The sequence below is a fragment of the Anolis sagrei genome, chromosome 2 (genome assembly GCF_037176765.1).
Source record: "Anolis sagrei isolate rAnoSag1 chromosome 2, rAnoSag1.mat, whole genome shotgun sequence".
NCBI lineage: Eukaryota > Metazoa > Chordata > Lepidosauria > Squamata > Dactyloidae > Anolis > Anolis sagrei.
In genome coordinates, this window is record NC_090022.1 from 225,609,957 (window position 1) to 225,636,559 (window position 26,603).

At 39.0% G+C, this 26,603-nt stretch overlaps 1 protein-coding gene across 3 annotated transcripts in view; it reads left to right on the forward strand.

The window, feature by feature from the left end:
• VPS13A (vacuolar protein sorting 13 homolog A) overlaps positions 1-26,603 on the forward strand; it is a 155,730-nt gene that overhangs the window by 71,220 nt on the left and 57,907 nt on the right. For all 3 annotated transcript variants that reach the window (XM_060762168.2, XM_060762167.2, XM_060762166.2), the window contains exons 35-46: positions 70-202; positions 2,501-2,628; positions 6,679-6,848; positions 8,783-9,006; positions 10,628-10,860; positions 11,436-11,528; positions 14,905-15,261; positions 17,709-17,810; positions 18,729-18,887; positions 19,010-19,271; positions 21,975-22,135; positions 25,434-25,537. In XM_060762168.2, the coding sequence (XP_060618151.2) occupies positions 70-202; positions 2,501-2,628; positions 6,679-6,848; positions 8,783-9,006; positions 10,628-10,860; positions 11,436-11,528; positions 14,905-15,261; positions 17,709-17,810; positions 18,729-18,887; positions 19,010-19,271; positions 21,975-22,135; positions 25,434-25,537 (2,126 nt within the window). The remainder of the gene's footprint in view (positions 1-69; positions 203-2,500; positions 2,629-6,678; positions 6,849-8,782; positions 9,007-10,627; positions 10,861-11,435; positions 11,529-14,904; positions 15,262-17,708; positions 17,811-18,728; positions 18,888-19,009; positions 19,272-21,974; positions 22,136-25,433; positions 25,538-26,603) is intronic.

A 26,603-nucleotide genomic window follows, 5' to 3' on the forward strand; every position in this document is an offset into this window, starting at 1 on the left:
CAAATTCAGTTGTGTTTATTGTTACGCACTAAGTGTAATACAAATTCTTACTCCTTTTTTCCCTGAAAGCTGATCCTCAGTCAGAGTGACATTACTACTATATTGAGGACCTTGAATGAAAATTTGGGAGATACTGGTTCTTTACCACCTGAACCAGAGAAAAAGGATAGTGGAACTGCAAGTACTTCTCAGCAGTCTGGTGGTATGTGTTTTCTCCTTTGGAGGCTTTTCAACTGAGTCTGGATGGCCATCTGTTGGGAGTGCTTTGAATGTGATTTTTCTGCTTCTTGGCATGAGGTTGGACTGGATGACCCACGAGGTCTCCTCCAACTCTATGATTCTATGATTCTAAACCTTAAATAAAATTATATTTTAGAGTAGGCACAGTAGGAAAAGGAATAATGATAAGTATTTTATAAAATACTGTTGTACAGTTATGTAGTTGCACGTGTTTCTTCTTTATCATCTCTGAACTCAAATATATGAGTCTGGTTCCTCTGCATAGCCACATCCAGATATTCTATAGCTGAGTATCTTTAGTAGGAACAGCCCCACCCCTCCTGTTCTCCAGTTCATATACTACAACCACTACCCAGTTCCTTTTTATCTGCCGTGAGAGCAAAAAGGTCTAGAAAGTTATTTGTGCTTTCAGTCTCTAGTTCTTGCCAGGTAGAATTTCCTCTTATCTGTTTTTAATAGTTTCTTTTTACATTTTCTTCTTTGTCCCCCCACTTTATTAAAAACTTAAATCCCTTTCCCTTATATTCTTCAAATTTCAGATCTATTTCACATAGAAACATAGAGTTGGAAGAGACCACAATACACCTCCCTCCCCCAGTGTGCAAGAATACTTAGCAGTATTAGATCTCAGAGGTTCTTTACAAAAATATACTTCATTTTAGTTAATTTACTACTTAAGGAATTGAAAACTGTTCATTTCACCTAATCTCCATGTGCATTTCTGGGAAACTTTATTAAAAGTTGCGACCAAGCTGTTCTAAATTGATCATCCAGCATCTTCTATTATCTCTAAGATTTCTTCATTGTCTGAGGTTCTGTTGAAAGATGGTCAGTATGGCACATTCTGGAATGCACAGCACTCATAGTGTCTATGAATACATAATGTCTGTGAATATAGAAAGATTATTGAAACATCTTTTGAAAGAATCACCCAAGAGGAATTTGCATGTATGAATAGTTCTTCAAATTACGTGTTATGTATTGGATCCTATCCGGGGAAGAAATTGGAGATGTAGTTGAAATCTATACCAGGGCTCGTCCTGCTCGACTCCTGCTCCTGTTAACATCAACTCCTCACTAATGTTCTCATCAGTTTCTTACTAGCTTTCAGTTATTAGCTTTCAATAATCTTCATAGTGGATAGACCTTTAGGGAGGGCTCTTCTTATTCCACTATTTCTATGTTGTTGTTTTTGAATCAGGACATTAGCACAAAATAAACAGCTATGGACAATAAAACATACCATATTTCACTGCATAATAGTTGCACTTTTGTCCCTTGTTTTCCTCTTCAAAAAGGGATGTGCAGCTATTATGCACATGCAGGTGAACAAGGCCTAGAGGACCTCCTTTGGCTGCCAATTGCATAGACCTCCCTCACCCGCACATGCTGGTAAGTGGGGCCTAAGGGGTTTCCTTTGCCCCCACGCGCTGGAAGACTAGCAGCCAAAGGAAGCCCTATAGGCCTTGCTCGCTCATCAACGGGAGAGAGAGATAAGACCTCTCTCGGCTAGGGAAGGCCCCATAGCTCTCTCCCACAGGTGTGAGCCTTCTCCCCCATGTGCACCTGTCGGGGAGAGCTGGGAGGCTTCTCTCGGCTTGCCACGGCTGCAGCTAACTAATTAGCTGGTTGCAGATGTGGGAGGCCCCATAGCTCTCTATAGCAGGCATTTGCAGCAGTGAACCTTCACCCACACAGGACCATGCAGAGGAGAGCTGGGAGGCTTCTCTGGCTTCCCTTGCTGCCACCAGATGATCAGCCTTAAACAGCTGGTGGTAGTCCACTTTATATCTTCATCTGAATCATTTTCAAAACTGATAGCTGTGATCAGCTTACATGAGGCAATATTACAATTGTTATGGATCGCTCCTTCAACTGTGCTAGAATGGTTATTCATGGTGGGTGTCACCTCTCATTCTTCTGTGTAGCAGGTAATTAAAAGACTACATCTGCTTGTCAGTTCCAAGTAAAACACTCAGTAGAATAAAAATTGCATAATCCAATTTAAATCAGTATTGGACTTATAGTCCTTTGTTAAAGTCTGCTGTTCTAAAAGCCTCAGAATAATAATGGAAGGACAACAATGGGGTTATTTTAAGAGAGTGAGTTCCCAAGCATAGAGTCAACAATTAAGAAAGTACTCTCTTATTTCCCACCATCTTTTTAGGGGAATGAGAAGTGAAACTAGAAACTGTAGTTTTATATTCATTATTAAAGTATTGCTTTTAGAGTCTAATATTTCTTATTTCATTTTTTAAAGGTGGAACAACAGTGCTGACATCTGCTGTAGTGGAAATGCATTCCTCTGTTAAAGTTAAAACCACTCTAAAATTGGATTTCCAGGTTGATTCCCTGACTCTAGTTTTGTACAGTCCAAATTCCAACCAGGTAAGAAAAAGGAATACTTTTCTAAGTGAATATAATTTGATTAGCTGTTATTCCTGAATCTTACATTGTGAATAGCCAGATAGGAAAGGAGACCATAAGTTCAAATCATGTCCAGCCCTGGAAAAAAAAAACCCTTTCCATTACTATGTTTTTATGAACAGGGAATAGATTGTGTTGTCGAAGGCTTTTATGTCCGGAATCTTTAGGTTGCTGTGAGTTTTGTGGGCTGTATGGCCATGTTCCAGAAACATCAGGAGAGAATGTTTCTGGAACATAGCCATACTGCCCGGAAAACTCACAGCAACCCAGAGAATAGATTGTGGGCCTAGAATAATTATATTTTTATTTCAATATTAGTAAGATGGTCTGATCAACTTAATAGTTAAATGTTAGGGGTAAATAATGATAATAATATATTTATTTATATTCCGCCCCATCTCCCAAGAAGGACTCAGGGCACCTTACAGTGTAGAAGGTCTACATTTTCATGGTATTCTTATGAGAAAATACACATTGGTTTCCCTAGTCTCTGGATGATTGACAGAGCGATCTAAAACATATAGTCCCCATGTTCCAAAAGTCTAAAATAAGTAACATTCTCTCTCTGCTCCAATTCAGTTTTTAATTTCCTGCCTTGCCTATATGTTTTCTGCTTTCTTTCCTCCTTTCGTTCTCATTTTGGCTGAAGGAGAAATCCACAACTTGTAGGTTAATCCCTCATGCCAGCCTGATAGAAGCAGGAGTCCTCAAAATTCTAATCTGTTAAAATCACAGACTCCTCTCAGTTTTCTTTCTTCTCCCTAAAGGTCAGACTTTTAATTTATTTCTCCTTCACTCCTATTACTTCATTCAACTTCTTTTCAGAGCTGTATTGAGCAATCTAAAATCTTTTACATTATAAGCTATGACTTAGTAAATAAGTTAGTGAAAGAGAAGTCTAAACAGGATGATCCTAAAGAACAAAATAATATGGTAGAAGATGGAAAGGTTTCTAAATATCAATATATTGAAAATGAGGACTATCAGTCTGCCTTTTAATCTTTTGCTCCAATAATTCAAAATCAACATGTACAGACTTGCACAGATAATTTATCAGCGAAGTCATATTTGTCAAACCAAAGGGAGGGGTTCTTGGTTGCAGCAACTAATAAGGGAAACCAACAAGATATTGATAAAGATCAAGAGATGTCTGTGGTCCTTGAGCCTTAAAACAGGTATAGAATATTGGAGCTTAAACCAGCACGTATTTGTTGCTTTGCAAACAAGGTTTGAAAGCTTTGTGCTAGACATATTCACCTTTTTCCTGTACATGGAAGTTTATGTGCTGGTAATCATGATGCTTTTATCAATACCATATCTGAAAAGCCCCTTGCATGCAAAGGACCCTAGCTAAATAAAGCAGGAAAAATCATAAGCAGTTTCAATAATCCCTAATTGGCCTTGTAATCCATGCTTTCCAGTACTGATTAATTTGGCATCTCCCACACATGGGGGATTTATTGCATCAAATTTCAATAATTTGAGTCCCCATGGGGAGAAAGGCGGAGTATAAATAAAGATAATAACAATTTGAATTGGTTGCAATCAGCCATCTGGAGATTGAACAGAGGAATTCATTAAATCAAAGTTATTCTGACACATTTGCAACTACTGCTTTAGCTTCTAGAAGATAATCCAGATAGTAGATTGATGAGAATACTTGAAAAGCATCCAGAAAGTTGCATAGTATGCTTTCCCTAACTCTTTGTTCTCTAAATGGGCAATATGTTTGTGAGCTATATGTGTTTCTTGTATAGCAATTACTTGACATTTCCTTTTTTTGATATTGTTAAAAACTTTATTTCTTTTATTGGCAATATTAAACCGTTAATATTGTTACAGTAGATTTTTAAATTGGTATTCATCTAGTAGTTTTCTCCTTGTCCTTGTTGTTCCTCCTTTTTTCCTTCTTCTTCTTGTTTTTCCTCTCCCTCTCCTTCCTCCTTGTTTCCAATTTCTTCTTCTATCATAGGTTCCATTGTCTGATTTGGTACTTTCAAGCTTAGTCTGTAGTTCCTGGGATCTAGATCTTCCTTCTTCGGCGATGTTGTGTGTTGTCTTTTTGTCTGTTTTCCTTTGTGTTCTATGTCATCCTCTTTTCCACCTTCTTCTTCCTTGGTTATTCCTGTATAAAATTGTCTGGCCTTTTCCACCGTCTTAATCCAATATCTCTGTCCTTTGTACGTTGTCATCAGACCTTCTTCTTTCTCCCATCAGAATCTGATATTCTGTTTTTTTAATTCCTCCGTGAGAAAGGCATATTTTCTTCTGTTACTAATCACTGGTCCCGGGAATTCTTTCAGGATCACCACTCTTCTATCCTTATAACAGATTACTCTTTTATTACTTGCTCTCAGTATTTCATCTCTTGTTACTTTTCTGGTGAGTTGTACTATCACATCACAATCGGTTTTATTCTTTCTTGCAAAATTCATATTGACTCTGAAAACCCTGTCCATCTGCTCCTCCATATATTGAGTTGTACATTGTATCAGTTCCGCTAGTATCTCCGTGATTTTTTCCCTTATATCCTCTTCTTTCTCCTCTCTTACATTTCTTAGTCTAAGCTGGTACTCCATTTCCCTCATCTCTAAGTTCTCTTGTTGAGTCATTAACTTTTGGTTTAGTACTTCCAGTGTTTTCATTCTTGTGTGTGTCACGTTTTGTTTTTCTTTTCTTTCTGTATTCTTTATCTGCAACTGTTTAATCTCTTCTTTCATTATCTCTGCATCTCTCTTCATCGTTCCCAGTTCTTCCTTAATTTCTTTCTTCAATTCTGCCATCTGTTCTTGCGCTATTTGCTGGTATGTGTCTTGTTTCTCATTCATTTCTGCCAATTCCTTTCCGATGGCTTTTATTTCTTTCAGCAGTTCCTTCATTCTCCCATCTTCTCCTAGAGATAGTCTCCTTCCTATATTGTTTATATTACTCATGCTGGTTATGATGGTGGCTTCTTTAGTTTCTTTGATTTCTTTGTCCTTGTCTCTGTTTCCTTGCCTTCCTTGGCATCTTTTCCATTCTTAGGGGTTTGAGTTATCGTTTCCTTCCCATTCTTCATTTTTATTGCCGCTGCCATTTGTTTCTATCTGCAAATAAGTTGTTTATATTTGTAGTTCTGTTTTTAATTGTTTTTAATTGTTTTTATTGTAATATTATCTATGTTTTTGCCTATGTCCTAAACCCACTCAGGGTTGCTCTTTAACTGTTCTAGCGGTCTTGGAGGAGGGATCTGTGACTCGCGCACTCCAAGTTGGGGGTTATCTGTATCACTCCTTTGGGCCAAGGGTACAAGCCTCTCCTATATCTCCTCCTCCTCTTCTTTCTCTCTCTCTTATTTGCCCTTTTTATTTACCTTTCCTCCTGTTTCTTTCCCCTTCGTTTCTTTCAGTCCTCTCCTTTGTTCTTCTTTCCGTTCCTTCTCTCCCTTCAATTCCTTCAGTCCTTCAGGTCGTCAGGTCGTCAGCCCCTTTTAACTCTAGTGAGTCTTGTCATTTCAGTCTATCGCTATTTCGTCTTCTTCTCCCCTCCGTCCTTCCGCCCTTACTTATATCTTCCGTTTTCTCTCTTCCGCCCTCACTTGTGTTGCTCTTTTTTCCTTCCCTCTCTTTTTGGGGTTCCGTTTCCTGTTTGGCCCTCTTTCCTCTCTTCACGTTTTTCTCATGTTACCTCTCACGATCTCTCCTCCCCTCTAGTTCCCGCTCCGCACTCACTTTGCACTCTCGCAAGACTTCTTTCCTTCCTTATTTATTTTCTGTTTGTCGTCGTAGACAAAACACCTGCTTCAAGGTCAGTCCCTCCTCTTTCTCTGTCCATCTGACATGTAGTCATGATTTAACAATAGATATTTTGTTTTTACCGTAACTTCAGTTCAAGATTCTTGGGCTTCAACTTACAACTTTCTAATCAAGTTAGAAAACTGATCATAATGCTAGAACTTGTATATAGCCGAAATATTTTCCTTATTTTATTAATTCAAATTAATTGAAACTGTACAATTTCTTTTCAATACAGCTTCCTGTTCAGGATGAAAGAGATGATAGTTTGAAACTTGCAGAATGTAAATTGTTGCTAATATCAGCTGCAGTCAAAATGTTATCAGATGATTCAATGGGTGCCTCAGTCAGGTTAAACAACTGCACTTTAGATGATAAACGACAGGCCGTCCAAAAAGCTACACCCAGGTAGTTATTTCATTGTTAAATTATAAATTAGTTTGGTTGTAAATACAAGGTAGAATCCTTAGTTGCTGATTTTCAATCATCTGCAAATGATCATACTGCAAATCCAAAGGCAGATTGGACAAGTTGATGTTACCACTGAAAACTTCAGAGGAAATCATAACTATGTATTTATGCTCTGTTGTATCTAACAGGTTTTGATTGAAAAACAATTTGATATTACTAATCTATGCACATGCAAGTTTAAATGAAAGAATACAGATCTACACTATTTTTTAAAAAATTCTGTGGAGATTTCCAGCAAGTTGATGGAGCTGATTGCAGATACTTGTGTCAACACACAGCTCCTTACATTCAGTTACATAAAATATTTTTATTAGCTGTAGTATAAGTATATATGTATGTATATACACACACACACACATACACACATGTATTCAAAGTATACTCAGTTTCACTTAGAAGTATGCTACTTTTAAATTTATGGAAATCTTGAATTTTAAACTTTTGGAATCACATATGGCACTTAACAATCATTTATAGTGTGCTTCTGTGTAGTGTTTCCATCCTCGTCCTTCCCAGTTTCCTTTATTTGCCTTTCTTCATCCCTGTTCACTTTATCTTCCAGAGACTATGCAATTGTAGAGTGAGGCAATATAAATGTAACCAGTTTATTACATTTAATTCATTTAATATATTTAAATGAATTAATAAATTCATTTCTGATAAATATTATTCTTCGGATAATCCTGTCTTCTCTATTGCTAATACAGCAATTGCATTATTCTCTATCTTGCCCAATGTTTGTTTCTTAAAGCCATTTTTAATATATTTGGTTCTTTATCATACATATACGTAGAAGTTATTTTATGTTTCCCATTCGACCTAACACTGGAGTCATAATGGCAAAAACTGAACTAGGCCCAAGATATCATGCTCCATCTCAAAGATTCCTAATGAAATGGGGGAATGGGAGCATTAACATTGTTCCCCATACACCAGTGGATCTAGTCCAGTGCCAAAATATCACATTGAAGTTATGACAGGAGTTAAAAGCTGTAAAAGCCCAGATCATTATTGTAATCAGTATGAATACATGGAATTATCTACACTGGCTGCTTAATTTGTGGCCAGTTTGGAGTAGTAATGCTCCTGACTGGTCCATAAGTGACCACACACTCTGTTTCCAAGCTGTGATGGAGAAACCAGTCTGAAAACAGTTCAGCCATGTCCTTGTCATCATAATGCTGCGGACAGCCACAAATCTCCAGGAGAGCTCCCAGCCACCAAAGGTGCCCTGCTTGGCCAGATTTGTTTTGATAGTACATAAAACAATCTAGTTTGTAGTTAGAACATTATGATATACACATATCTCAGAAAAAGACTCACAAAATAATCTCTCTACATAGAGTCATGGGGATGAATGTATAAAAACAAGTGTTTTAAATTGGTTATAAAATACAACATAGAGCTCTGGCAGTCTTATTTGATGGCATTCCAAAGTTGTATCTTTCATCTGTAAATGTTGAATGTTGTTGTTTTAACCCTTGTGCAGTCACACAAATACAGTTTCATATCAGTGAAAACTGATGCAAGCCTGGCTAGATGAGAGAGGGAGAAGCTCATTGTCACAGTTTGACTGCTCAACTAGTTTGAAGCAGAATATCTCTTCAGATCATGGCCAAAGTGTTTGACATTTTGTTTAAGGAGAAATATAAATATGGGAGATTTGAAAACTATTACAGAAAATTTAATTAAAAAAATGTTATTTTGACACATTTATGGAATATTGGTTTAATTTATAGCAGACATGGTTTTGAGAAACTTGGTCTTTCTCTGATTTGATAACTAAAAATAAGCAAGCTAGTACATAAAAGTACTATTAGATTATGTGATACTTTGAATTCTGTTATTTATTCTGCCAACTTGTCTTTCAGAATGGTAGAAATGAAACATGGATCTAACAAAAAGGTTATGGTGGAAATAAGTTACAAGCAAGCAAGAGATGGCACCACCGTTCTTGACACAGTTGTTCAGGATACGTATCTTTGTGCTAGCATAGAGTTTCTACTTACTATAGCAGATGTTTTTCTGAAAGCTACTGCTGAAAGTGCTGCTGCCCAGCAAAGCTTTTTTCAGGCTTCGGGTGTAAAGGAACAAGGTCAGTTATTGGTTTCCGTATGTGGTCATGGGGACCTGATCTGTCTTATACATCACCTTCTATTCTATTTGTTCCCTTTTAGCTATGATGTCATCATTTAAATTATTTAATTGATTAAATTACTAGATTATGTTTAATGTAGAGTGAATGTCAGTCTTGTGTGCTACTCACAACTCCTTATTTTAATATGTACATTTTTGTTTTAATTACATAAGTCTGGAGTATGTTAATTGCATGTGCCTGGGGTATATTTCTTGGAGGAAGTACAATTATCTATTTAAAGCTACCCTTAGGCTTGTGTGATTAAAAACAATATGAAACATGGGATATTAATTTTAATAGAAAGGATGATCTGAGGGATAGGTTGTTTTGCTTTCCCTTTGACAAGGAATTAATGCTATAATATCGTTGAAATTGTCATATGTAAAATGAAAGTCTATGGGCTGTTAAACAACTTGAGTCTAATAGTTTCTTTTGCCATTACATTCTTTGAACTAGCATTTTTTTTCCAATACATTGCTGTTGCATCAATTAAAAACAGTAAAAATAAGACATATTAATTTTGTATACTATTTCATAATGCTTCATAGAATCCCTGGGTTTCTAGAAGGTAACAATTTTAAACTAATTTCCTTGATCCCTCATCTCAAGGAAAAGTAAATGATTTCTGGCTACTTCTGGAAAAACATTAAACTCTCTTGGGTAATTGGATATTCTTAAAATTTTGAAAACACCGTTCTGTTCCTCTGTTTGAAACCAAACAAAGAAAAAAAAACCTTAGCGCATCTGAATCCATGTATATTGTCCATAAGTGCAGTATATCCATTTTTCTCTATACTAGTGATAATTGAGTTTTGAAAAATTCTTAGGATGAAGCAATTTGATTGGTTTTGGGGCCAATTTACACCTTTTAAAATAATGATAAAAATTGAATCTCCTGAGGTGAAATCTCCTGAGGTGAAAATTACATAAGTCAAACTTTCATTCTCCATGTGTTTTGGACTTCAGCTCCCAGATGTCGCAGCCAACTTTGCTTACAGGCATTCTGAGAGTTGAAGTCCAAAACACTCAGAGAACCAAAGTTTGGGAAGTACTGACAAAAACAAAGCATCCCCATATCTATACTGATCTACCTTTAAAAACCCAAGATCCATATCGCAGTGATACCTTTACTTTGCTGGTATAACCATCTCTGCATCCTTTTGAAGTATCAGATTATTGAAAAAGATGTTGCAAAATCAGTTAGTGAATAGAGTGATAATTTTATCTTTATATTGAGATCATATGTAAATTCATTTCTGCAGGTCTCTGTTTTTTGTGGAGACAGTGTTTTCTCCATGGAAGATCTGAAGGCATAAAAAGGGAACATATTATGTGTAGGAGTAGATATTAGAAGGAGAACTACCTGTATCTCAAACAACAAGCCAGGATTTACTTCTTTCTTAAAGCCTTTTGCCTGTCTTTTTTTTTTTTTTGCTTGTTCATAACATTTTCTTTCTATGACACCACTGAAATATATGTATTTTACTTGGATCAAAATCTCGAGAGAAAGATATATCTTTTAAAAATAACATGGGATTGTTCTTAAAATATGTAGTGAATATAAAAATTACACTTTCAGTTCCTGTGCAGGCAGAATCCACTATGGGAATAAATGTTGTAGTTAAAAATTCCGAGATTGTATTTGTGGCGGATTTGACAAGAAGTGATGCTCCTGCATTGGTGACTACAGCACAGTGTGAGATCTCCATGAAGTATGGTCCCAACCTGTATAAAATGACAGCTGCTGTTAAAGATATAAATGCGAAGGCCTGCCCATTTCTTCCAGATATGAGAAAAGGCAATATTACTACGGTAAACATTTAAAATACCAATCTAAAACTGTAATCATGCAGAGTGCTATGCAAATAAAAATGAAATTGGTGGGATTTGTAAAAAGGGGCAACTTAAATGAAGAGCATAAGAAGCCCTAAACATGATCACATGTAGCAACTGTGCAATCTATCTTGCACTTGAGATGTATCTTGGATAAAATGCCACTTGGTTCTAATCATTATGGACCACTGATCAGATTATATTTATCTAGATGTTAATCTGAATCACTGAGTTTTAAATTTGTTGCAGCATGCAAAGCTTTTGATCCAACATCACGCATGGAAATTGGATGGCTATCCAGTTGGGATTTTTTTAAAGTGTGGTGGCATGCATTGATCTTTCTTTCTTCCAGGCACATGTTCCCAAGCAAATCAAGCAGTCTTAATTGTATGGGTCACAGTTGTATTAATTAGGATGCCTTTTATTTGTTTTCTAGGAAAACTACCTTTTTAAAACAAAAGTTGTAAATTCATGGCTTTTCACATTGTTCTTAAAGGCTTTTTAACAGGCTGATTCATATGTGTATACAGTTGATTTTTTTTATTTCTATCCAGATATTGCAGCCCTGTGACTTTTTCTTTGAAATGATACAAATAGGAGAACAACCCCAGAAAGCCGATCTCTCTGTTAAATCCATAACAATTAAGGTATGTGAAAGGTTTACATCTGTATTAGCTTTAAGAATAAAAGTAGGAATGTATTATTTAAGCACGTCTATATTTTTCCATTAATCATTATGTTCTCTAAGTTTAAGAAACAGTTAAAGACAATATGCAAGAACTTATATGGCAGTAATATATATGGAGTTCTCATTCTGCTTATATTCTATTAGCATTTGAAGACTTTTTAAGAGATCAATGTTTTGATTGTGCTGTCTTATTTTTATTATCTCTTACTCTCTTTAGTCTTTTCTTTTAGTGCTTTTAGTTTTAGGTTTTTGTATTAGTCAACTTGAATACCATCTTTGGAGGGGAAAAACAGAATATGCCGTAAAATGTATTTGTTTATTTATTTAACAATAAATAAACATAATGTAGATCAATTACAAATATGTAGATCAACTACATCCAAGAGTATTGAAGGAACTAGCAGAAGTCTTTTCGGAACCACTGACAATCAACTTTGAGAGTTCTTGGAGAACGGGATAAGTCCCAGAAAATTAGAGGAGGGCAAATGTGGTCCCTATCTTCAAGAAGGAGAAAAAGGACAACCCAGATAATTACTGTCTGGTCACCTCACATCGATTCTAGGCAAGATTCTGGAAAAGATCATTAAGGAAGTGGTCTGCAAACTCTTAGAAAGGAAGGTGGTCATCGCTAATAGTCAACATGGATTTATAAAAAACAAGTCATTCCAGACTAATCTAATCCCTTTTTTGGATAGATTTACAAGCGGGGTAGATGGCAGGGAAGGCAGTGGATGTAGCATACCTGGATTTCAGTAAGACGTTTAACAAGGTCCCACAACCTTCTGGCAAACAAACTAGTCAAAAATGGGCTAGGCAAAACTACAGTTAGGTGGATCTGTAATTGGTTAAGTGAATAAATCCAGAGGGTGCTCTCCGATGTTTCCTCTTCATCCTGGAAAGAAGGGACAAGTGGAGTGCCGCAGGGTTCCATCCTGGGCCCGGTTCTTTTCAACATCTTTATTAATGAGTGATGAAAGTTTAGAAGGCGATAAATGCAGGATACTCCTTTTAGGCAGAAAAAATGAAATGCAAAGATAGAGAATGGGGAGGGGGTGCCTGGCTCGATAACAGCAAGTGATCTTAGAGTCCTCGTAGACAACAAGTTGTTATCTCTACGCACATGATGTCCAAATCTGACACTCCTTTCCTCCTGTCACCAAGGAGGCTGTCCAGACCTTGAATTGGTGCTTGGCTGCTGTGTCGGACTGGATGAGAGCTAACAAATTGAAATTGAATCCAGACAAGACAGAGGTCCTACTGGTCAGTCGTAAGGCCGAACAGGGCATAGGGTTACAGCCTGTGTTAGATGGGATTACACTCCCCCTGAAGACACAGGTTCGCAGCTTGGGAGTGATCCTGGACTCATCGCTGAGCCTAGAATCCCAGGTCTCGGCAGTGGCCGGGAGAGCTTTTGCACAATTAAAACCTGTGCACCAGCTGCGCCCGTACCTTGGGAAGTCGGATCTGGCCACGGTGGTCCACGCTCTTGTTACATCCCGATTAGATTACTGCAACGCACTCTACATGGGGTTGCCTTTGAAGACTGTTCGGAAACTCCAACTAGTTCAGCGGGAGGCAGCCAGACTGCTCACCGGAGCATCATACAGGGAGCATATCACCCCCCTGTTGTGTCAGCTCCACTGGCTGCCGATCCAATTCCGAGCACAATTCAAGGTGCTGGTTTTGACCTACAAAACCCTATATGGTCCCGGCCCAGTGTATCTGTCCGAACGGATCTCCCTCTACGTCCCACCCCGGAATCTAAGATCTTCTGGGGAGGCCCTGCTCTCGACCCCGCCTCTATCTCAAGTCAGATTGGTGGGGACGAGGAGCAGGGCCTTCTCGGTGGTGGCCCCCACCTGTGGAATTCATTCCCCGGGGAAATTAGATCAGCGACATCACTCCTTGGATTTGGGATCAGGCATTCGGACAATCTGGCAGATAAAGAAAGGACTTTGACAATGGACAGGAATTGACTAATGGAATGGAATTACGGAACTCTGAAAGACAAATGCTGAGCATGAGAATAGTTTTATTGATGTGTTATATATTGATTGTTTTTAATTGTGATAATTGTTTTAACTATGGTTTTATACGTTATGTGTATGTTGTGCAGGCATCGAATTGTGCCTTTCTGTAAGCCGCCCTGAGTCCCAACTCGGGGGTTGAGAAGGGCGGGGTAGAAGTACCCGAAATAAATAAATAAATAAATAAATAAATAAATAAATGTGAGCCAACAATGTCATGCAGCGGCTAAAAAAGCAAATGGGATTTTGACCTGCATAAACAGGAGTACAATGTCTAGATCCAGGGAAGTCATGCTACCCCACTATTCTGCCTTGGTATACAGACCACACCTGGAATACTGTGCCCAATTCTGGGCACCACAATTGAAGAGAGATATGGACAAGCTGGAATGTGTCCAGAGGAGAGCAACTAAAATGATCAAGAGAGGAAGTCATAGGGAGGAGGGAGCAAGCTTGTTATCTGCTGCCCCGGAGATTAGGACACAGAACAATGGCTTCAAATGATAGGAAAGGAGATTCTCTGCCCAGATGCTCCTTCTTTGGAGGTTTTGAATAGAAGCTGGATGGCCATCTGTTGGGGGTGCTTTGAATATGATTTTCCTGCTTCTTGGCAGGGGATTGGACTGTATGGCCCACAAGGTCTCTTCCAACTCTATGATTCTATGATTCATTTAGCTGTTGCCCTTTTCCCAGAGTAGAACCTAAGGTGGTCTGCAGAAATTGTAAATTTTAAATATTTAAAATACAATTTTAAATCACCTCATAAAACACTTTAATTCATTTTATCAATAAAGTTTAAAAATATAAATAAAACATCCCCAATAAAAAGCCCCTTGCTTAAAAATTGTTTGCCAGCAAAAGAAAAACTGTAAAGGGACTTTCCGTGGGAGAACATTCCAGGAGGTAGAAGAAGTCACTGAGAAGGCTCTCTCTTTTGTCCTCACCAAGAGAGCCTGTAATTGTGGCAAAACAGAAAGAAAGCCTTCCCCTGGAGATCTTTGGTAGGTTCATATAGGGAGACGCTGTCTTTCAGAAAGTGAGATATATACATTAATTTTGTATAAGTAAACCCATTTTTAAAATAAACTCAAAATTCTGGAACATGGCCATACAGCCCGAAAAACTTAGAGCAACCCAAAAACTCAAAATTTACAATATATTGTTTTGGAAGTGTTGAGTTATTTTAAAGTATAATGTAATTTCAGGAAAATAATCATAGCTGCATTTCACTTGATTGCTGCTACTAATGTGCACTTATTCTCATTAGCCATGCACACTTTCAATTAAAAGTAATCTTCTTTAACACAGGTGTCACCTGTTATCTTGAATACAGTCATGACCATTACATCAGCATTTTTCCCAGCAGCAGAGACGGCAGAGAAGGATGTTAGCCCAGTTCCACCAGATCTTTGGGAGAAGAAGGATATTAAAAAATTAAATTTGTGGTTTCTTGAAGAATCAAGTGAAAATAAAGATACTGTTTCTGAAACTGAATTGATTCCTAATGGCGAGACTTTGAAAATGAAAATCGAGACTTTGGTTGTAACTCTTGAAGCTGGAGTTGGTCACAGAACTGTGCCAATGCTCTTAGCAAAGTCTTCATTTTCTGGAGACGTCAAAGATTGGAGTAGTCTAATTAATCTCTCTTCTCGTCTTGAACTAGAGGTAAGTAGAACAGAGTTCTGTTACTGCAATACCTTTAAAAAAAGATTAATAAATGTAATTTTGTAAAAAAAATAGAAATTTTATTTATTTATTTATTGCATCAGCATAGTTGTCTGATGGAGTTGTCTATTGAGATGTAAAATGTAGCAATGCTCTTTCTTGGGCTTACAGAAGCAGTCGGGGGTGGTGGTGGGAGCAGTTTCCGCTGCAAAACAAGAGTTCTACCTTTCTTAAAAGAGACACTGTTGAGTCTTTTACTGGGGAAAAATCCCTTCCCTGAACACAGCTAGTAAGTAATTATTGGCAAATCACCATAATGTCTTTTTAAAAAAAGCAAAGTTCTTATGTATTTGGTAGTCTCTTAGTTCCATAGGTTCCTGGATGAAATATATTATTTCAGTCTTAACTTCAGACCTAGCTATACAACATTTTTGCTCACTAAGGAGGTATCTTGACTAGCCATTTATGAGGCAGGGATGCTGGACCAGCTTTGTGGCATAACACAATACACAGAGTTGATTCAGCATCACACAGCCTTGACCTGCATTACCTGAAGTCGCTGGATACTCCAGAGCTTTCCCAAAACTTCAGATTATCCAGGTACCGCATCCCTGTGAAATGAATGGATTTTATATGCTGTCCTACTTTCCCTGGGCTCAAGCAGCCCAAGGAAAGGGGAGGCACCTACCTTGTTGACACCAAAATGGAGCAAACACTCTTCAAAACTTGGCACTGAGGAGGAGGAATTGATTCTTGTTGTTGTGTTGGATATCATCATTCCAGATGCCAAAGAATGTCCGCTGACATTTTGATGGCTCGTGGGCACTGCTTCGGTAAGTTATTGAGGGGCGAGATATGGTTAGCAAGTTAGTAATGCCAAACCCATTTCAGTTCTGCTGAGTTAGTTCAGTGGCTGCCTGTGTAATCTCCATGCAGCTCCGATCCAACTCAGGGGCTGACAGTGTAGCTACTATCAATGCTGATCTGGAATAGCCTACTCTGAATCAGCACCCTGGCTTGTGTTCATATACCTGTATATCCTTATCCCCTTGAAAGTACACACAAGGACCAGGCTGCAGCTAAAAACCGCCATTCAGAATGCTTTCCTGAAACCGGTTAAATGTACCATTGGTGGGAACCTGTGGCACACCATCACATCTATGTAGTAACCATGGCCAAATTTTGTTGACCTCTTTAGAATATATGCACTATCTGGATACTTTGAAAGCGTGAGGTGAAATTTAAATCTGGCAATAGTGAAAATTTAAAAACCATTAATGTTGATCACTGTTTTTGTCATGACTCAGAGCCCAAAGATTGTCCAACACAGCAAATAAGAGGTTAACAGAGTCTTTAATGGGTCTTTAACAAGGCTAATAGCACTTAAACTGCAGTACTAATTAGCAAAACAAAAAGGCCTTCCAGCATGTAAACAAAGGAGGAGAAAAGCCGGATTTCCTCAGAACTCAGTCACTCAAAAAGGAAAGCTGGAGTAAAACTAGCGCTGGCAAATGCGGAGTCAAACAGTCCTAGGTCAAACACGGAGACAGGCAGCAAGAAGGGTCCGAAAGGCAGATGTCGTAGTCAGGAACGTTCTGTAGTCAAGGGGCAAGACGAAGTCACTCACGTAGTCCAATCCAGAGTCGAGGCACACAAAGACACGATAGCTGTATTCCCAGGACCCAAACAGGAGATAAGGCAGCACAAAACACCCGATACAACGTTTTGTCCTCTGCAAAGCTACACATCCCAAAGCCCTCATTTTATTAGCAGTCACTATCGCTGGATTGACTATCATCACTTGCACCTGGATCATTATCTTCAGCTGCTGGCTCATTACCTCGCCAACGTTGCCAACATTGATCCTGTCCAGACCCCTGCCAAGACGTACCTGCCTGCCATGTATCTTGGAAACCCTCAAACTCGTCGCTAGACGTGGGCTGTGTACATATGTCCTGAATTTCTCTAACGCGTCCAGTCCAGCCCCTCTTCCGTTTCCCCATCACTGGATCCCTGATCATCCAAACTGCAGTTGTCGGCTATATCTTTAAGCCATTTGTTCATTACTTCCTCATCACTGTCAGACTCACTGGCAACACGCTTTACTCCCCTGTAATCTAATTCCTCTTAAGTCTTTGGGTCCAAATCCTGCAAAGTCCTCAGAGTCACTAGGTGCCAAAATAATATCCCAAATGCGTTTCAGCTGACGCTGTTCCTCCTCTTAACTCAGCATCACTCCTTCTCCTCCTACAACTGGTAGTAGCTTCACTGCCAGGACGCTGAGCCTCAACACTTTTCTATTTTAAAATGCTTTCCATGTAAGATAGTAAGAATGATGGGCTTCCGCTTCACCTGAGTAATATTTACTTTTACGTGTTCTTCATTTTATTATGTCATGCAGATGGTTATCACACAGACTGTACTTTTAATTGGGTTTTGTATTTTAGGTACATTATTATAATGAAATATTTGGTGTTTGGGAGCCATTGCTTGAACCACTGGAAATTGATAACAGTGATGAATTCCGACCATGGGTTCTAGAACTGAAGGTATAGTTTTAGTAGTATAAATAAACCTGGCTGCAAGACAGAATGACTTAATCGATGCATAATACATTACATTGTGTAACAAAATTTGAAAAGATTTCTGTTCCTGGTTTGAAAGTGTTATTCCTGTTAAATTGTCTAGTGTTTACTTTGAAGTAGTTGTTATACTCCAGAAACTTCATTTTTGTGGCTGCCTCAAACTGTTAAGTTGGTTGAGACTTGATGAGACATTCATTGAAACACTATAGCAAAATGTGCTGCAGAATGTCCTGCAAAAACAAAGTTTTGCAGTTTAATAAACTTATTTCTGTGCCTTTATGATAGAACCAATTAGGAAATGACATTTATTACTCAGGAACAAAAATCTTGTTACACTGTGTTATTTCTATTTAATCAGACAAATAACATTGGTCTTGGTGATACATGTATTCTCAAATCACTCCGTGATTTGAGAATACTTTCACAGCTATTGTATATCCTCTCTAAATAAAGAGAGTGTTACATATAAATATTTGCTTCCATTCACTTTAATGGGGGGGGGGGGGGGAAGTACTGTTATTGGGAGCAGACTAGTGAGGAAAGTATCTGCTCTCTATTCCAACATTGGAAAGTCTTCAGTGTAGAACTTGCAATATTCTAGTTCTTTGTTCCAAATACACCTTTCCATTTATAATGATATGTTTGTCCCTAGTAAAATAAATTAGCTGAAGCAGAAATCATGAGACTATTGTATTATTTATTGTGGGTTTTATTTCATTGTAAAGTGGTCCTTTCACTGTCTTCTGAGATTACTTCAAAGACTTCAAGATTCAATTATACTTAAAATCACTTTTGAAAGGTTATATCACACTTGAAGTACTAGAAAGAGCAACAGAATATGTTGGCATTTTTTTTCTCAGCCACCTTTTTTTCCCTTCATAGATGAAAAACAAAGCCAAAAAAGCTTTAGTTGATTCAGTTGCTGAAGAGGAACACTACAAAGTGCCAGAATACAAAACAGTAATAACTATTTACTCTCAAGATCAGTTAAACCTTACACTATCCAAATGTGGGCTACTAATGTTGAGTAACTTGGGCACAGTAAGTACGATATTGATTTGATTCAGTGTCTTAAATGAATAAAAATCAATATAAACTGTTTTGCATTAGGGAAAAAACATAATCATCAGTTAATTAAATAGCCTTGTATCTTGCTTTTGTAGGCATTTGCAGAGGCAGCCACACAGACTTCTGAAGACTTCAAAAAAGATCAGGTCCCCTTTGTACTAAAGAATTCCTTAGGAGTCTCCATCAGTGTCTTACCAAGTGATTCATTCAGTGTTCTAAATATTGAACCAAAGGGGAATTCATTTTATCTAGAAGATGGACAAAATCTAAGTATGGAGTATATCAGAACTAAACGTGATCAAGACCAGTTCACAGCGATGACTACCCTGAGCGGCAAACTATTTTACATTTGGCTCAGTAAGGCTTATTTTTAATATATTCATTATTTCAGGAATCAAACTCTTTTTGTTTTATTAGGCTATGTTTATCTGTGGTACCATAATTACTGTAATCCAATTGATTGTACTGTGTTTCTAATTGTGCTTATTTTTCTAGACCTCTATTATGTAATTGTAATCAAGAAATATACATGTTAGGATTCATATGTGTTTATGTCAAACTATACATTGAACAGAAGATCTGTGATTGGAGCAACAGTGTGCATCCCCCATGTTGTGGCCCAATCTAAATGGATGAACAAAGAGAGTTCTATTCCTCTTCTTACAACACAGCCTTTTAACAATTGTTTTCTAATTTAACTGTTTGAAGGCACTGTGCTCTTTTCTCTAGGACCAATTCATATGCTCTGATTTAATTTTAATTGAATGAAAAGTAATGCCTCCACCTTCGTAACTCCTCAACAGATGGCAGTACTGGTATGTGGCAGGTACTGGCTTGTTCAGTAGACAGTTCCACTCTACAGTTCCATTTTGGTGGAAAGCCTTATCATTAAATGGTTGTGTTGTTAAAGTGCAAAGTATGGAACCCTGCGCAGATGGTCGGTCCGTACAACTTAAGCAACGTGTAGTCATTGAATTCTTGACAGCAGGTGTCACCCCAAAGGAGATTAATCAGAGAACGCAAGCTGTTTATGGTGATTGTGTTGATATGAGTACTGTGAGTCGTTGGACGAGTAAGTTTAAAGATGTTGAGTGGGAACATCTGACTTGCGTGACAAACAAAAGAGTTGGATGTCCTGTGACAGCAAACGAGTTTCACAAGGAAAAGGTTGACAGATTGATTCAGGACGATTGTCGTATCACTCAGAAAGAAATTTCAAGCATAATCGCCATTTCACAAGAATGTGTGGGTCACGTTATTGCTTAGCTTCGCTATCGGAAGATCTGTGCACAATAGGTTGTGAAAACAGTGTCGACTCCTTCCGTGACGGCTTCAGAAACTTGTTCACCATTGGCAGAAATGTACCCAATTGTCTGGTGATTATGTGGAAAAGTGAATAGTGGTAGTTAAAGAGCACATTCTAAGGATTATTTATGCATTTGATTTATTAAAATATCCCCATTCAAACCCAAGTAACGAAGGTGGAGGCATTACTTTTCATTCAACCCTCGTATATTCACAAATGTATTCCTTGACTTATTGAGAGGTGCTGGTTGCAGGTTGAAACTGGATGGAGTGGGCAATCCATACAGCTTTCTTAAGCTTGGGAAGTACAAGGAAAATTAGCTAAACTTGGTACAGTCTGGTTGTCTGAAGGTGCAAGCTTCAGTCAGGTCTGGAGTCACACTGTCTAAGCTAGTCCCTTGTGCTTGCTCTGGCAGTTTTCTCTGGAGCTTTGTCATCACCTTTCAACTCTTTGCCATGCTTGTAGCTCATCAGGTCTTTGTTGGTCATGTTGTATAAAGCTGATGTTTCATTATAAGTTTAGTGTTGGTTTTAAAATGGAAACCTGATCTAGTTAAGAAGACATGAGGCTTGTGTGCCCAGCACAAGTGGTGTAGGAAAGTCTACTTATAGGACAGTGGAAGTGTCCACACTTCTTCGCTGAGGACAGTGAGCTTTGCCCTGTTCACAGGTGGCACACCACACTTGTGGAATCTCATATTTATCATATTGGAAGATATCCAGGAGATGGGCTAATTTAGTTGTTGGACTACTTGTCAGCCAGTGCCTAGAGCAGGACCCATGCTGGGGGCCAGGCCTTTTACAGCTGTAATAAATAAACTTGTGGCTTGTTTTATTCTAATACCTGCTGTATGTGTTTTTTTGTTGGTAATTGGGATTGTGTTGCTGCTGAATGTGTAAATGGGAATCTAGCAGAGCTAGCTTCTTTTCAGTGGCAAAGATACTGCATTTTCTGGTGTATGAGACTACTTCTTAACCCAGGAAAATCCTCTCAGAAGTTGGTGGTTATCTTATAGACTGGATGTCATCTTATAAGATGGGTGCTGAAACTTCTTAGCTGGACTGGAGAATCTGCTGTCGCAGCATATGGTGGGAGGAGCTCAAAAACGGCTGCATCCTCACCATATGCGTTGATCGTATGAAAGCAGCAAGGGCAGCTCTGTACAAGTATGGTAGAAGAAAATCCACTCACCATGATTCATGGAAATAAGTTACTTAGCGCATTCCCGATGACAAGGTGAGGGGGGCGCCTCATCAGGAAGATGTAAGTGAAGGGTGGAGCAAGCTGCAGTGTCCAGGACGCCTGGGATATGGAAACAAAAGAGAAACACACCTCTTTCACCTGTCTGGCCTGCCCTTATATCCTATTACCGTACCTCCTTCTCTGCCTCTGAGATCTCGCTCTTGAGGACTGCAGTGAAGCAGCGCAGGCCCACACATGCGAGATCTGAGAGGCAGAGAAGGAGGTACGGTAGTAGGAAAATTACCATATTGAAATCAAATCTGATGTGTGTGTGGTTTTTTTTAAAATTATTTGGTGTGCATTGGAAGAGGGTAGTCTTATATGGTGAGTATATCCCCAAACTTTATATTTTAACTGGGCAAGTTGGGAGTCATCTTATACGCCATATAATATGGTAAGTCATAATAATTACATTGAATGAACACTGGAGATTCTATGTTGTTAGTGAATAAAGCTAATTTCTACAGAGCAAGTAGTTTCTTTTCTTTAAATTCAATGTATTTAATTTCTAGCTCCTGAGAATCATTCTACAACTGACAAGATTCCACTGACAAAAGTGGGACGAAGTCTTTACAGAGTAAGACACAACGACTCCGGTGTTGTACGGTCGATTGTTTGTCAAATTGATACCATTGAAGGGAGCAAGATGATAACAGTACGCTCACCCATTCAAGTAAGATCTGTTAATGGTTGGTAAATGGACATTAAAATATTTAATTATCTCCTAACTTAATCATTTGAGGAAGCACCATTGTTTCCCAGAAGCTCTAGCCAGCTTGTCGAATGGGAACTGAAATCCAACACACCTGGAGGGTCACAGGTTGTGCAGGCCTGTGGTGGTATATTGTATATAAGCATTTGGTAAATGAGTAGATTTGACATATTAAAATTACTATTATTCTAAAAATAATTAGAAAATAATGTTTTCTTGTTATGTGCCCACAAATTGGCTTCACGTTATTGGTTCCCCTATGAATGAGAAACCTCCAAGAGTTTTTAACTGATCTGGCTAGGTCTTTTATATTTAGGGTCTGAATTTGAACCCTGATTTGTTTCTGTATCTGAATGAGCTTTTGGAGAATCTATCCTGTAACCATTTGGCATAGTCTCTCGCTCTTTCTCTCACTGTCACTCTCTAGTCTCTCTGACACACTGTCTCGATGCTCCACGCCACACACCAGTGGTGTGGGACCATGCCTGCCCTCCCAGCATCTCTCAGAGTTCACCAAGGCACACATCAACACCTATCTCAACCTACAACCAACCCTCTTTCCCAGACTCAAACTAAAATACGTCAGCTGTCACTCTGTTGCAAGCAACCTGTCTCTCAAATATTTTGCACAGCAATTTTTAGTACCAAAAGCAATTTTATGAGCTGTCCCAACAGGATTAGTTGATCATACTTTGCCACATTGCCGCTGTCTCTGGCTGCCCCTTTCCCACACTTTGGGTCTGCTCTAGAGGATCTCCCCGTCTTCTTCCTCCCTAAGGTCTGCTCACACCGTCCATAGCAGTAAGGGGGAAGCAAAGCACCAGCAACCATAATTCGGGGTGGCTGTACAGCAGAGCACACCAGACTGTTTTGTTGTTGGTCCCTACCTGTGGTCTCATAGGGGACAACGATGCTGTGGTGCTTGGTGTCTGTAGGGTCGGAGATAGATTGGTGGCTGTCCTGGGGGTCTCCTCCTCCCCTTTCCTCCTTTGGGGGAGACTGATTTATGGGGAAGGGTGGCCAGCCAACCACTCTGCCCCTGACCTGAAGTCATCCTTCTCCTCTTGTCCCTGACCCCTCTATTGCTCTTTTTTGGGGCTGGTGCCACTGCCTCACCTTTTTGAATCAGTGAAGCTGATGATGATCTGTTCTGAACTGCTAAGACTTAAAATAATATGCTCCAAAATCATGTTTTTTTTTCTTCAAACATGCCTAGATTTCCCACAATACAGTTTGATTTTTTTCCTCCAACGGATCATACAGGAGTGTTTTTTTCTAATTAGGGGACAATACTTGGTTTCTGGTGCTGTTGGTCTCTTACAGTGTGTTTTGTGAGAACAAAAATGCAAAAGCTTTGGAAGAAGTTGCTTGCTGTTGTTTTTTATTAGTAAAGAAGAAAGTGGTATAGTGGGGCACTGGACTGTGTGATGTGGAAGTGAATCTTTGACATTTGACAGGAAGGAATGGTGCCTTCCTGCTGCTCCTGGAGAAGTTATAGGGCAGGGAAAGGGGGGTACCTTTGGGGGATTTTTTAAAGAATATTTTATTTCTAAAAAGAAAAGAAATTCCTAAAAATCAGGGGAAGACCCAAATGTTATGAAATTTGGTGGGGTAACTGGTTGATGTGTCTTCCAAATGTGGTCATTCCGATCCTGATAGCCCTAAAAATGATGGGAAGGGGAGCCTGGGAAGCCCCCTTCCCCCTCCTCCATTGCCGCCAAGGGACTGGTTCTAGCCTCATTTTTCGTCTGCAGCCTATTTTCAGGAGGTGTATGAAAACAGATCTGGGGGTCTCCTGAAATTTGGCAAGCAGAAACTGATCAAGGTTCAGCCGAAATGCACAGACCTAGTTGCCACTTGGCACCTTTCATGACACTAGCCAGAGTGATGAAGCAATGCAAGAGGGGAGGGAGGAAAGGGAGGAAAGGAGGAATCACTCCAGCAGCCTTTGGAAGGACATTTTTGAAGCAGAATAGTGGTAGTTAGGTCCACCCATTAGGGGGAGTTTTAGGTATATCCCACAAGTGGCAAGTTACTCCTTCAGCTTCCTTGAGATTATGATGTTGATACTTAACATGAGTGGCCATTGTACAGAGACTTGAAGAGCAATTCATGCTCACTTTCCTTGTTCTGTCTATTTTTCTGTACTCAGTGTCTTTCTATCCAGTTAACAAGACTATGAAATCAAAGTGAAGGGAGCAAGGGGACTTAGAGGTTGCATTGGAATGGAATGGATTTCTCGAGCGCTCCTGCCTTGATAGGCACAAGGAGATAAAACCAAATATGTTTGATTCCTCCTTCAGCCTCTCTAGAATGAACTTTTATCTGTCCAACTCTCATCTTAACTCCACATTCCTCCTCACTTCCTCTTTTTGTACTGCTCACTGTCTTCCTGGATCCAAAATGATCAGCTACTGTCATCCTATAGTTTCATTTGACATGTAGTGAAAGTGTTTCTACTGTTTCATCAGATTGCTAATATACCACATCCTACATATCTTTGAAACTATTCCACAAGAATTGTGGCTACTGTAACAGCCTTTCTTAGAGGTATGACTCTATCAGAACTTGTCAAATGATGACATGGTCCCAGACATCCACTTTCTATCAAGGACAACTATTTTGATGCTCATGTCAGAGCTGGTGTGATTTTTGGCATAACTATGTGGTTTGTGATTCTATCTTACCTGTGAGGCCTGGTAAATTTAATAACATTTATCTATATGTATGATGAAAAAAGAGACCTCAACAAAGACAGCAGATTGCTTATTTGTGCCAGTAATATTCATTGTGTGGTCGTCTGTACACCTGGAAACCTTACACTTTTCCCCCATGCCAGTCATTTCTCTCATCTTTCGGCCACTGTGTCTGCTGGTTATGAACTGAAAATCAGACATGTACACAAGGAAATAGAATAAGACTCCTGCCAGACCTCTAGATCTGGGAGGTGCAGAACCAAATGCACATATGTCCATACACAATTACATAAGTTACATGTTATCAACCTATGTTTATATTTTCCTTCTGCTTCCCAGATGGATGGAATATTTGTGCTGAGAGTACAAATATTCAGCACAAAGATGGAATATTTGTGCTGAGATGGATTGTGATGTAGCCTGACTTTAAGTGAAACAACTTTAAATGTACATAAATTGAGAGAGATGTAAATTGTGCTTATGACATCTTGGTGGTGTTTGGAATTGTAGTCTTTGTTTCTTGTAGTCCTTTCCCATACATTGTCTTCAACTTCTCCACCTAGATAAAGAATCATTTTACAATTCCCTTGAGTGTTTTTGAAAATGGAAAATGTTTAGGAGTGGCATTACCAGAAGATGAATTTAGCATACCATTGACCTCTTACAGGTAATTCTTCCTTCCTTTCTTTATTGTTCCCCTTTTTGCTTTACATATGGTTCATACTAAACTGACCATAAGCATATTTTTAAAGGTTTCTGTTATATTTTTTGTGTGTAGTCTCAGTTTAAATTGTTCTTCCTTTCCCATTAGAAAGGATTGAACTGCCTGGTACTCTCTGAGTCTTCTCTGTTATATTTTGCAGTTCATAAATGTGGTGGCATGACTTCTCAAGTCTGTATGAATTGAAAAATTGGAATAGATTATCCACTTAATTTATTGTGGAATGGTTATATTTCTATAATCTATCTTCGATTAAAAGAAAAGGGATTCTTCTTATGGTCTCTGTGAATACACATGGAAGGGTCTAACTGTGCCTGTGCAGGACCCACTTCTCCCCAGGGTATAAACAGTGCCCTGACCAGAAGCTCCTCAGTTCCTTTTTCTCCTTTGTCACAGCTACCTCAGAGCTTTGCCCCTAATCAGAATGTCTGTGACAAAATTCAAACACTGCATGACTTGCTCCACAAAGATCCCGGATTCTGACAACCATTCACTCTGCTTTCTTTTCCTCGACGAAGGCCATGTTGTCAGAGCATGCCGGCACTGCCAAGCATTTACATCACAGGCCAGGAAGAACAGGGAAGCAGGCTTCGCTCCCTGTTATATCAAAGATCTCTCACACTATCGGTGTCCGAGACTCCTTCGATTATGCCTTCTCAAACGTCAACAACTTTGAAGGCATTGAAGACCTCATTGAAAAAGACACTGACATTGAAGTCTCAAGCTTTGAAAAGATCCACTCCATCACTTGATATCTTGATATTGGGCTCATTGGCCCTGGTGAGATTTTCATGGCTACACCTCCATCTTCATATTTGTTGAAGATTGCTTTCAAGAGGTCTCATGAAGAGGCTAGAAGGGCAGTAGCAGTAGGCCAGACTCCGGCAAAGGCATCGATCCCGTCTTCCCTGGGAAAGTCTCTGGAAGCAGAACTGTAAAGGAAGATGGTTTCCAAAAAGAGAATTCAGCAGCCCTCCTCAAGCATCATCAAAGACAGATGCAGCAACCTCTG